This window comes from Bactrocera tryoni, chromosome 5 (genome assembly GCF_016617805.1).
Source record: "Bactrocera tryoni isolate S06 chromosome 5, CSIRO_BtryS06_freeze2, whole genome shotgun sequence".
NCBI classification, from domain to species: Eukaryota; Metazoa; Arthropoda; class Insecta; order Diptera; family Tephritidae; genus Bactrocera; species Bactrocera tryoni.
The window spans coordinates 5,829,721-5,843,636 of record NC_052503.1 but is presented as its reverse complement, the minus strand read 5'-3'; the positions used below and the strand labels follow the sequence as shown (position 1 = coordinate 5,843,636).

At 36.3% G+C, this 13,916-nt stretch overlaps 1 protein-coding gene across 1 annotated transcript in view; it reads left to right on the top strand.

The window, feature by feature from the left end:
* Positions 1-13,916, top strand: part of LOC120777722 (dual specificity protein kinase splA) — a 99,333-nt gene that overhangs the window by 54,375 nt on the left and 31,042 nt on the right. Inside the window, exon 3 of the mRNA XM_040109212.1 lies at positions 4,984-5,755. Within this exon, the coding sequence (XP_039965146.1) occupies positions 4,984-5,755 (772 nt within the window). The remainder of the gene's footprint in view (positions 1-4,983; positions 5,756-13,916) is intronic.

Genomic DNA, 13,916 nt, shown 5'->3' with positions numbered 1-13,916 from the left:
GTCGACGTGGAGGCATGTCCAGGCTCCCCCATTACTTTCTTCGCTTAGGATTATCGTAGTTGACCCATTTTTCGTCGCCAGTTACAATGCGATGTAAAAATCCCTTTCGGTTGTGCCTTTGAAGCAGCTGTTCACGGCTTGCTGTGTCACTTGCAACGATTCGGCCAATTCCTCTTGGGTTTGAAACGCATCTAGGTCGAGTAATGCTTCCAATTCAGCATCTTCGAAAATCTTCTCCCTTCCGCCACCATGCCGGTCTTCGACTTCATAATCACCATTCTTAAAACGTTGAAACTATTCGCGACATGTTCTTTCACTTAGGACAGCCTCACCGTAAGTATCCGAAAGCATTCGATGAGCCTCAAACAGATCTCTACAAATATTTTGTTGGATTAGTGTTGACACCAATGTCCAAGATCGATATAAAACGATTTAATCGACCAGTGCTTGACCCTAGAGACATCTATTGGAAAACAGCGGAAGAAAAGTTGTAGACCTAATACAATTCTTAAGGACTTGGATGAAGGATTTTTTTCCTATTACAACTATTTGAAAATAAAAATATTGCGAAATTTTCACTGAAATTTAATTTTTTTTATAAAAAGCCTGCCAAAAATCCAAATTTCAGTTGTTTTCCTTTGTCCAAATTCCGAGGGGTCACCGGAAATGGTGTCGCAATGGCGGGTTTTGGTTTAATATATTATTTTCCAAAAGTTTCAGAATAGTGTATGTTTGTATTAATAAAAAATTCTAATAAAATATTTTAATTTTTATAAGAGAAAAAGTTTTTTTAAAAAGGCTGCACCCGAGGAAACCATTGTAACCTCTTAATAGCAATTATGACAAGATTGCAACAACAAGCTAAAACCTTTCTGTTATGATAACTGAAACTTTACTATAATTGATTTTGTGATTGCTTCGTATATTGATATTTCTGTTATTCAAAAGTCAAATTTTTATCGTCCAATAAAAAAGTGAAGAAAAATTAAAGCAAATTCTGTTATTGCAATTATTTAAATTAACAGGAATCTTCTAGTTATCATTGTGGAAGACAATTTATTCAAATATTGGCTGCTATTTTGTTACTTTTAAACCTTCCTGTTTTCAACTGCATAGCCTTACTTATAAATATTTATTTGTGAAAAATACTTCGAGTATTTGTTTTTATTTTATTTTCTAAAGCTTAAATGCAACGTAAACATCGCAAAAATAACTTCCTACCAAAAGGCTTTACTACTCACATATATATAACGGTAAATAAATACTTTCATTTACACTTACACCAACAGTTAGCAGTGGAGGTATTTTAAGGCTTCCAAAGACAAAGCCAAATTGTCACTTTACTACTAAATTTAACATAACATTTACTCACACAAACACACACACTTACATACCTACAAAAAGCAAACAATAAGACACATACATACCCATGAATGCAAGGACATGTATTGCTATTAGTAAACCTAAATTCTTTGCAATTTTTCATGCATTTTTGTGCAAAAACATTTGCTTTCTAACCAAAGGTACGCAAATATTGCACATACACACACACACTGGCATATTTATGTGTTTGCATAAGTGCATATGTACTCCAGCTGTTTGTTGCATTGCCTCCTTCACATGTTTCAACAGTGTGTGCAGCGCATGTGTTGTGTGTGTTTGAGGCACAGGTGGTTTCATTTCGTCGACTTCGAATTTTATGGTTCAATGTTTCGAGTTTACGGTCGGAAAAATATTGCGAGAAAGGCAAATCTGTTGCTATTGTAGAAAAGTTGATATTTTAATACTTGAAAATATTCTCCCCTCAAATTTGTTCGCAGCTCCCTCCATTAGCGATAATGAAAATGAATTGCAGATGCTTTGTGAAGAGCATTGCATTTGGGCGTTCGCAGACAGGGTGCCGAACGATTAAGCCGAGTAGTGTTAATTTTTTTAATCAGAGAATTGTTTTATTTTTTAACGCTTTTAAGTTTAAGTAAAATAGGAATTATGATTTATGAATAATGACTAATGATTAATGATTCCCGATTTATGACTGATGATTTATGATTAATGACTTTGATTCAACATTTATTATTTATGGTTTATGAATTACGAATTATGATTTATGATACATGATTTAAGACTTATGATTTTTGATAATGATTATGATTTATGATAACGCTTATGAATTATGATTACTGGATTTTATGATTTAATTTATAATTTATTTATGACTTATGATCTGTGGTTCATGATTTATGACTAATGATTTATAATTTATTTATGATTTATGATTTAAGATTTCAGATTCAAGATTAAAGATTTAAGATTTATGATTTAAGATTTAAGATTTGACATTTAAGATTTAAGATTTACGATTTAAGACATAAGAATTAAGATTTGAGATTTAAGATTTAAGATCTAAGATTTAAGACTCAAGATTTGAGATTCAATATTTATGGTTTATGATTTGCTAATCGACTGCACAGTAGTCTGTAGACGTAGGATTAAGGCCCTTGGTTGCATGTTTCCTAATAGGGATCGCATCGCCTCACTAGCACCCAGCAGAATATTGAACTTTATCAATATGCTGGGACTATGTGAGTTCTTGTGATTTAGGAAAGGTCACAATAGACCTAAGGTGGCGGTGCATTCCTTTTTTATTAATCCAATCTAATGGTTTATGATTTAAGACTTGTGACTTATGATAAATGATAAATGCTTATGATTTTTGATTTACGATTTAAGATATGACCAATGGCTTCTGATTTCGGAATCTCAAATATTAATGATAACAATATGATGGTTAAAGATTAAACAGCTTCGGGATGATAGATGATTAATCAGAAAACAAGAAATTAATAAACATATAATTTTATAAGTATTGCCAGGGAAACTTTAATTATTTTATTAAAAGTAATGAAGTTTTGATTTATTATTAATGACCAAGATTGATTGGCGCTTGATGTTTGACGACATATTCCTGACTTCCATTCATTGTTCAGTATACGCAATTGAGGCAGGCTCTTTGACAACAACTTAATGCATTTAATTTAATTGCCCTGCGTGAAAGTTATAAATTACTGTAAAATGATTATCAGCAAAAAAAAATAATATAATAATTCATCGCCTTATTTGGTTTGTAATTAATTATGCGGCAATGAGGATTAATAGTCGTGACTTATTGCCATTCATCGATTTGCAGCAGACAGTCTGGTGTTTATTTAATAGTTAACATTGACTTTTAAACAAAATGAAAGAAATGTTCGCTTAATTTTCCACTTATTTTCCGTTTTTCGGTCTGACAAATTTTCTGAATTAAAAAAAACGCCGCTTTTTGCCAACTTCATATAATTTATGTTAATGCATCAATGAATAGCTCGTAATTAGTGTTGTTTTCATTGCAAGGGTCCGGCATGGCTGTGTTTTGCTTGGTCTGCAGAGATTAATTTTAGGGAAATTGGGATTTCAAAAGGGCGCTATCCGATATGGTAATCAATTACAGTTAACCATTTGTCTCTTGTGTACCACCCATGAAAAGCTTAGTATTTCCATGCTCGTGTGAGTATGTGTGTGTGAGCTTTTTTTGGCTTGATTGCATATGCTTAGATATGTGTATGCGTTTGTTAATACGTATTTTCTTCACAAATATAAAAGTACCCAAATTTTTTGATGTTTTTTTTTGGGAAGATATACCAGAAAACATTAAGCAACTAAATAATATTAAATATTATTATTTAAAATTTATATTTAAGGCCAACTTATGATTTCGCAAAAGCTTTTTTCGATTCGGACAAAAGTCTTTAGATTTCTACACTTCAAGTTAGTGTTAATTTTTCTTCAGTAATGATATAAGAGGAGCCTTTCTTCTCTTGTACAATTTTAAAAAATCAAAGATTCAAAACTTTAAAGATGTTCTGGCGATGAAAGTTGTACCCAGCAATGTTTAACAGTTCCAAATAAGAAAATGGAATTTCTTAATATTGCTGCGTTTGAAATTCTTAAGTAAGCCCATTGAACTTGCTTCTAGAGGTCATTGATATTTGAGGTCTTTGTTTGTTGCCTAGTTTTTTGTTATCAGAATCTAAAACTTTAGTGGTTTTTAGAGTCTGTTGAGATAATTATAATTATTTCAGTTACCGTTATGTATAAAAATATCTTTGTAATTGGAAAAAGGTGAGAAGTTCTTATGTTTGACAGTTCGCTCAATTCTCCGGAATAGCCTTGAGAGCCGAGGTGCCTATTGCTTGGATCCCCTTTAATTGGGCTTTTAGGGCAAGGAAACAAAAAAGTCCGGGAAAGCCACATCTGGGCTGTAGGGCGGCTGCGGGTGGGATGCCGGTCTCGGTTCACAAGAAAGGCGGAGTGAATCCTGCCGTTGTCATGGTGCAACTTCCAATCGGCTGCTTTGCCTTGTCGGACCCGATTGACCCTTCGTTTTAGTCTCTTGAGAAATTTACGTAAAACTTGGTTTTGAAGGGTTATCCAGGAGGAACAAATTTATGGTGCACGATGCCTTCCCTGGGTATTGAAGATCCCAGAAGCTGCTCATTTTTTGAAACGGCCTATATCGGACTACGATAGCATATACTTGCCATACAAACTAAACTATTGGAATCAAGTTCTGAAACGGAACCCATGGCAAGAAAAATCGACTAAGTTTTTGCTAATGCGAGTACCAGACACAATCAATAAATTCAGACGGCTCGGTTCGGAAATAATTTTGTAAGTCTATGTCTATGCAAGTGAGTTGATTTTCGGTTCACTGGGTGATCATGTTTATTCATACCCATATATAGTGTTAAATGGGTAAATATATAGGAACATACATATTTCTTTTTACGCATACATACATACACATCAATTGATGGCTTCTGCCTAATCAACTTCGTAATTGCTTCCATGCTTTCCTTCTTTTTTTTTTTTGCTCACTCAATCACTCACGCCCCAACTCACGTTCTAACAGTTTTTTCTCATCGACTGTGTCTATTTGCATTTCAGATTCGCAAGAGATCGATAATATGGATTACGTCATGTCGGAACATATTGCTTCGCTGACGCATACGACAGGCGACGACGGCGCAGCGAGTGTGAGCGCGAGTGCCGCACCGAGACTCACAGCACACGCAAATAGTAATAAAAATCATAGTAATAACAGCAACAGCAACAATAGCAACAGCCGCAGCGGCAACATGAATATCAACGCTAACAATAGCAGTAGTAGCAATAATCAAATGCGGGACGATTTGAGGTCCTTATCGTTATTAAGCGTAAGCGACCATAATATGGAAATATCGGCCATGGCACAGGAAATGGCGGTGGATGCGTCCTTGACATCTTCCAGCTCAGCCGCCGCAGCAGCAGCAGCATCACCATCATCGGCATCGTTGTCATCATCGTCTTTGTTATCCGAGTCAGCGTCACTTACGGCGGCTGATCGAACAGCCAGCGATGCAAGTGTTGCTGATGAGAGCGCAAATACCATTACCAACAACAACAATAACATGCAACACCTTGGCACCCAGCGCATTGCATTGACAACGACGGCGAAAACAAAAACAACGCTGGCCACCGAGCACCAGCACAATGCTGCTAAGTCACAGGCGATTACAACAGCCGCCACCGGTGGCGCGGCCGGGCGTCAACGCGGCTCAGCGAAAAAGGTGGAGAGCAAATACATTCTACCCAAACCGCAGAAGACCGATGCGCCAATGCTCAACTACATTTTCGATACATTTTCGACGGCGAACAAACATCATCATCACGATCAGCGGTAAGTGCCAAGTGTAAATAAGCGCCTGAAAATATGCTTTGCACGAGTCATTGGCAAAGCAATCGCATCTGCATTTGCTCTGGTGGGCAAGGGCAGCGCGGCGTGTGGTGGCGTAGCGGTAATGTGTGTGCGGTGCACTTAGCGCAGCAGTTTGTGTTGGGCAAAAGTGGTTACTCATGTGGTTGACTGCGGCAGCATCGCTGCGCCATTCCAGCCAGCGCTGCGCGAATGCCGCTTAGCACAGACGATAGCGCTCGCGCTGCCACTGGCACTCTGGCTGCGCGCCATAGGCGCTGCCTCAAGGTGCATTGCAGCAGCTGCCAGGCAGTTGTAATTCAAACTTTGCACATTGGTAAGCCACCATTTGCTTGCATGTGTGTGTGTGTGCCAATGTATTATGTTACAAGTGTATGCACATACATTCAAGAGCACTCTTGCTTAACTGCATTCGCATGAGCACTCACTCACACACACACATACACACTATCACGCAGCACATTGATGCTTACAAATACAGGCAAATGTATGTATTCATTCACATTGAAATGTTTCCTGTAAATGGAAATCTGTTTGTATATTTCGATTTGTGTCACGGCTAAATGATGCAGACTAACACACACTTACACACCGGCACTCAAGTTCTGAATGAATGAGTGCGTGTAAATCCAGGAGCCCTGCAGGAAATGTGCATCCATCATCAGGTGATGAAGTTCACCGATGTTGACAAATCGATTCAGGATTTTCGTTTTTTTATTTTTTAACAATTTCTTTACAGTTATTTTTGTATATTTGGCAGTCGAAGAAGTCTTTTCGTATTTCTAATCCAACTTCAACTTATTTTTTTGATGGTTGATTCCTTTCCAATCCCACCAAACACTCAGCTTAACATTTCGAGGCGACCTTTGCGACCTTTTGTTGAGCTTCACCATGCTTGGACCCAGATTTTTTTCGCACATTATTGTCGTATTAGATCCAGTTTTCGTCTCCTGTTAGCATTTGCTTCAAAAATTTTTCCATTTCATTTCGTTTCAGCAAAGAATCTCAGCTGTTGATTCAGTCCATTAAATTTTTCAAAGACAATTCATTCTTTTTGTAGCCAGTTTTTTTTAAATGGTTCAAAACCATTTTATGATGAATGTTCAGTTCCTTAGCGATTTCATAGCTGCTTACGTGACAATGCTGTTCAATCCTTTCCATAATTTCATCGACTTTTTCAAAGATAGGTCGACTAGAGCTAGGCGCATTCTTCACATAAAAATTTTTAGAACGGAAGCTGGCGAACCATTGTTGTGCTATACGAACTGACACAGCATCTTCTCCGAAAACTTCACAAATTTCATTGGTAGCTTGAGCGACATTCTTCCCTTTTTTATACAAAAATTTCAAAATATAGCGAATTTCTTGATTATTTTCAATCATTTTTGAGCAACTTTTTTAAACTTCCCCGAAGTTAATTTTGTTTTGGTTAAATGCAGCTCACCTTTCCAAAACTATATGATATGACACAATGTGATTGGTAGCACTGGAGATATACGACTGCAAGGACATCTATTGACAAAATACGAAAAGACTTTTTCGGCTAACCGATATTTACGTTACTGATAAAATCTTAATAAAATGTCAAGAATATTCATCTTCTTATTACCAAGTCGTAATTCTGAGTTCTAGTGAAATCGGTCGAAGAAAGCGGAATTTTTAAATACCAGGAATACTGATGAATGGTGCGTTAGTACTGAAATATTACACAAAACTCCACCGGAACCATCCAGCAGTATAGGAATATGTATGTATGTACAAAAATTCCATAGAAAAAGATAGACATACTATGTATTACGATACATTTCTTCTCAGAATCTTAGTTTAAATTGAAAGTAAAATAAGAGCAAAAGCATTGTTGCTTTGTTTTCAGACTAAAAGCAAATAGATACCTGCCTTCTTTGGAATTTTGACATTCATGTTTTGTGGTCTCCCAATTCATTATGCTTGTGGGTGAGCGTGGGCTTTGCAGTGTCCTCCGGTAGCACTGTGTCCTTGAGCGTGTTGCAGCTCTTCATAACCTCTATTACCATGGTATTTCCAGTTGACATACTACTACTTGTGCATAAACAGATTTCCATCGATTGTTAGTTTGCGCGCCCGCACTTGTGCATATGTATTTACATATGTAACCGTGTATTTCTTCGTGCGCTTAAGCAAATAAAAATAAATATACAAAAGAAAAGTTGCAAAAGCATCGTTTGAGTTTCTTGTTAAATCCAGTCAAGTGAAAATAAAAAAGTTTTCATTTTATGGAAATCCCTGCGTGTGCATGTTTGTATGTGTATGTGTAGAATTTATGCCATAGTATGTTTTCGAAATATGCAAATGACATGAGCTTTAGTATTGGCAAGGGAAAAATGCATAAAAATGTCTTTGTGTGTTCTACTGTTTGTTTTATTTTAGCTAATAAGATTAAGGTGGAATTCTGTAAAGAGAACGTTGCGTAGAATTGCTAAAAATACACTCTGGCATTTGTGTAGTTATGATACACTGTAAATTTATTATTCTAAGAGCGCTAATTTTACAAGCGGTAACACAATGTACATATGTATGTACGGATTTTGCTGTGAGAACTCAGTTTCTTTGCATCAAAACATCTAGCCAGCGCTTAGTTGTTGATAGCATGCTCTAAGCGGTAAACCTCTTCACTGCCATCACTAAATGGTTCGCAAAAACGGTACAGTTTGTCGATACAACAGTTCCAAAGTCGCCGCGTCGCTGTTTCAGCAATTTGCACTTGTTCAACATAGCTGCGAAATGACTTTCTTAGACAAAGAATCCAGACATCAATGGTGCTATGCAATAATGACAGTAAGACGGTTAAGTTGAAATTTCTTCTCGAAGTTAGCTTGAACTCCAGTTACATTATTATCAATGTTAGTTCAAATTATAATGCATATGACTTTTTGTTCCGTTCCAAAATCAGTATCACTTATATGCCTTCTGAAGAACAGTACGGCGCATGAATATCTGTCTTTGACTTTTTTTCCTTTCTTTTTTCTCTATCCCAGTATTATGATTCATCTCTTCTTCATTTTTGAATTGTAAGTTTTGGTCATACAAATTGTTAAAATGATTGAAAAAACTTTATATTACACAAAACAACCATACAATATTCTGAACAAAATTTATTATTTTCACCAGCAACTCAAAAATGGAGTTGACATTGCTTTTATAAAACTTATACGATTTTTCAAATCTCTTTATTCAACGTTAAAAGTTTGCATGGCACACCACTTTACAAAGGAGCCAACAAGCCAAAAGGCTAACCAGACAACAAAGCAAATATAACAGTAAAAAAAAAATAGACGGTAGTGCCTGAAACGTAGCCAAATAATACATTATTTATAACCCCTACAAGAAAATATACTACATACGTGAGTATTATATATTTACTTTCTTTGTGATTGGTAGTAAATTCTACGAAATTATGTGGCGCAACATAAGTCCGTCACGTGAACAGAATACACACCTTCCTCATGATGGAAACTCTATCGATTCGATCTATTTTTAATTCGATATAGCATCCGGAAGGTTTACAATAGAAAAAAATTCGAAGGTTGCCATCTGTATGGAAATTTTAAGTTGAAAATATTTGATTAGAAAACACTACATTTTATTACAGCATAAATAATTTCAAATAAAAGATATTTTTGAAAAGCGTTGCCACCTATTCGTAAATATTTGATTAAATAACTTGATTACAAGAAAAAATATTTTTTATTGAAATATTTGTGAAAGGTAAACAAATTTGTTGGAGGTTTTTAGTGTATAGTTTTGGTGCAAATTTGGATGAAATATGAAATAAAGTGTTCCGTACAATTTTATTTTTCCTTGTAACCTCATCGCTTGCTATAGCTGATAAGGATATGCGTTTTTTATGTCGAAAATAAAGACAGGGGCAGGAAATACCAGGTTTAATCAGTTGACACAGATGTAATCATATTCCATAGACTTTTCTCGAAAAAGACTGACACATAGAAGAACCGATATTTTCTAGCATTGAGGAGACAGAAAACGATCAAAGCATTAACAAAGGCTAGAAGAGATCAAAAAGTGCTTATCGGAAGTGCTTAACGATCGAACGGATGGCTGATTCAGAGGGGGATAATGGGGGACATTTGATTTAATAGAGAACTTGAAATAGATGTTGCATTCAGCTCCATCTGTGACATGTTCGATTGATACATTCTCCGCGGTTTTCCAACATAGAAAAATGGTAACTGAAAAGAAAAAGGAAACAGCGGACAAAATAACGATACTCATCGCATTCCTGTGCAAATTTTAATTTATAATTGGGCTGTTTTGTCTTTGTGATATTTTATATCTAACTCATTCCCTCAGCGTGATTCTTCAGAAAGAATCGATCGTTCTCGCAGAGGCATCAATTAATATGATAGATATATTTTAACGTTCCGAAATCGAATACGCACATTTTCGATTCATTTATTCGGACACGAAAAAAATGGCGGTAGAGCTGAAAGTTAACGATTAAAACCCAAAAATCTGCGGCCGACAAACAAAACACGAAAAATTCTGCATGAGAACTGGCGAAGAATACTATAGGATCTCAGTGTGCATTCCTCTGCTGGGTACAATCGGCGAAGATTTGAGTTTGCTGCTTCCATAAAAGGTATATGCTTTGAAAACCAAAGAAATTGACAATTTTTTGACTGCTTGATTACCGGCAGTGCCATTGGGGCAGAAGCAAAAGTCAAGAGACAATGAGCTACCGACCACTGCTTTGGAAACGTTGAAGAACTGTGATGTAGACCTATACGCCATAATTCATAGTTTTCTTCGCATATTCTACACACTTCCTGTGACGAATGCGAGCTCTGAATGATCTTTTTGGACACTTCGCCGCATGAAAAGGTGGCTGAGGACGAACATGCTTCAATATGGGTTGATCTTTATAATGTGTTTTTTTTTCAATTAAGTAGGTTTTGAAGGTCGATTTGAAAATTTTCCACCATGATATACCATGACTGTATAAATACTAATATATTTAATATAATAACATTCATGTTTCAAGCTATTTCCGGATCCCCCTCAAAGCTATTTCTGGATCCGCACAAGTATATCTAAGGAATATTATCTTGATAAACGAAAGCATAGTTATTGGTAATTAAATAAGAATATTTCTATCAAGAGTGAATATCTTTAAGGTCTTTTGATATACAGACTGTATACTGATTTTTTATCATTTTTATTTTAGAAAATTTATGGTGAGTAAAAAAGATTAAAAACCTTTGCTCAAAAGTATCACGAATAAATTTCTTAACAGAAGTTGAATTTAGATAATATTTGCTATATGGAGTACACCATCACAGTGTTCATATTATTCTTAAACTTACAAATTATAAAAAAAGTAATAAAATGAAAACATTTCTTCCAATTCTATCCAATGACAAGACCGAAAATAACTAGTTACTAATTAGCTCCAAATCAACTGTTTAATAATTGCACTTTGTAGTCACTTTGGAGACAACGGTTTATTTTTATAAAATGAATAGTGAAGTCTTGTTTAACAATTAATTTTGAAACAGTTAATTTCCCAACAGGATGCCTTTCAACAAAAAGGATATACGCACATATACACACACGCTTGCTATGTGTATTTGCATTCAGTGTGGTTTTTCTTTTCCTTACATTTTGTGGCGAATTCTCTTTTGCGCTCCACTTTCTGTTTGTGTTTTAAATATGTGGATTTTTGTAGGTCATTTTGGCAAATGATTTGCAGGGAAATTGTTCGGTTGCGCGCCAAAGTTCGTTAGCCGCCGATGTGCTTGTATGTTTGGCGGTCGTTCATGCCTTCCTGTCGTCCAGCCGCGCTGTGCTACGTACCAGAATTTGCCAAAAATGTTCAACACCCCAGAGCACATGACCGTAGCTCGCGTCTTGAGGCTATGAAATTAGGCGGTCGCCAAGCGCAAATACTTGGCAAGCGGCGTTAGTGGCAGAGAGAGCGAGGAAGAGAGATTAGAGCCAGCAGCGGCATGCGCGGAGGCAAGTGCCAGGACAAATGTGTTGGCATGTATTTTGTGGTGTTTGCCGCTTTGAATATTTACGCTTTTCCAACATTTACTTTTTTCCTGTTTTTGCGCTTTTATTTCAAAGAGATTTACATTTTACGCCAAAAACTGCAATTAGCTGGCTTAGAAGTTGGCACTTGTAGTAAACAATTTTTTGTTCGCTCATTTTTGGGAATTATAAATGAAAGTTGCGAGCGCGCGCGTGTGTGTGTGTGGATTAGTTTCATAGTTTGTGAGCGCCCCTTTTGAAGCGAAATTTGCCAACTATGAGCGGCAAAGCAAAACAAAAGCCAAGCAAATAAACTAAATAATAATTATAGTGAAATTAAAATGGGAATCTGTAAAAAGCCGCTTGTCGAAATTTCTAAACACTCGCCATGTGCTGCTGGCAGTTGCACAAAACTGTTTAACCAGTTTACGCTCGAAAATTACATTCGAAATTGTTCCAAATTTCTGCAGGAAATAATCCAGCTAATAAAGGTATGATAAAAGCGTAAATAGACTGTCTTAATCTATGGACAAGCTCACTATTTATCTCTCTATTTATTGTGAAAACACACACACACACATGCATACTGCACACACAAGTGAGGTTGTGTTTGTGTGCGTGTTTTCAAAATTTGGCTTAAAAGTTAATTAAAATTGAAGTCTCAGCAACGAAAACCTCGCCAGCTGCCCGCACTGCTCATAGTTGTTGGCTTTGTGCTGCCACACAATTACAGACACACATGCGCTCATAATTCCCTGCCAGTTTAGACTTGCGTCCAATGAATAATTCACAGATTATTAATGAAAATTCATTACTTGGCATTTATGAGACTATCTTTAAGGCGTGTGACTTGATTTATAGCGCACTAGAAATGCCGGGTTTTGCTTAAGTTTGAGTAAAAGCCTGTGACCTGAGCATAGTGACCTTGATTGCTTGAATTGTGCGTATTTGTAGGTATGGACTATTTGTGTTTATATACAGTTAGGGACAAAAGTGTTCACGAATTGAGCTCGCTCTTTATTTCATCAATATGACATCAGTCTGGCAATATTTTTCCATTGTAAATTCTTTGGTGTTGCATTAGTTACCAATTGGTTACACTTTTTTCAAAGTAATGTTCTCATCTTTTGCGCAAATTGCCAGGCGATTATTTGTTACACGAACAACAAATGCTTCTGTGGAAACTAACAAAGACATCAGAGAGGTCCATGGAGTCAATTTCAGTGTCAAGACTGTACAAATATGCCTGAAAAATAACGGGCTCAGGGCTACAGCTGTAGTAAAAAACCCGTTCTTAAGAGATAAGCACCGTAAGGCTCGATTAGCGTTCGCCAAAAATATGAATAATTCACCACGGATGATTGGTAGACAGTTACTTTATCCGATGAAACCAAAATGAATCGAATAGGATCAGGTAGGCGCACATGGACATAAGTTGACAAACAGGTTGGTGTACAGGTTCCAAATACATGCCAAACTATGAAATTTGTAAGTATTTAACTGATGGCTTGGGAGTGTTTTCGCAGAAATAAGCTGCGTTTACTTCGGCGGATCTATGGCACAGATTATATTGATATTTTGGCGGACTCACATCTATCAAATCAGGATATATCCAGAATCGAATATGGACATGGAGACATATCTTCAAGCAGAATAGTGATCCGAAACATGAGGCGAAAATTGCCAAATCGTGGTTCGTAGGTAATTGGATGAAGCTGCTCGATTGACCATCCCTAGTGCCTAGATTGAACACCTTTGAGCACTTTTGAGCCATTTCAAAAAAGAAAAATTTTCCCAAAGAAAAGCTCCAAGAACTGTAAATGAATTGTGGTAGCGGAAGTTTCTATGATGGAAAAAATAAGGCCAATTATTTTCCAGAATCTCGTATGCCAAACAAAATATCAACGTGTTATTAATCAAACTTTCGACTCAATGGACAAAAGTATTCACACTTGCACATTTTTAAAATCGCTTTTTTTTGATTAAGCAAGTTTTTCGATAACAAGAGGATATGTTACCTTCGGTCAGTTTGTCTGACAGATTATGCTTAGTGGTCCAATCGGAAAAATTTTATGGAGATTATGGAGATTACATTATT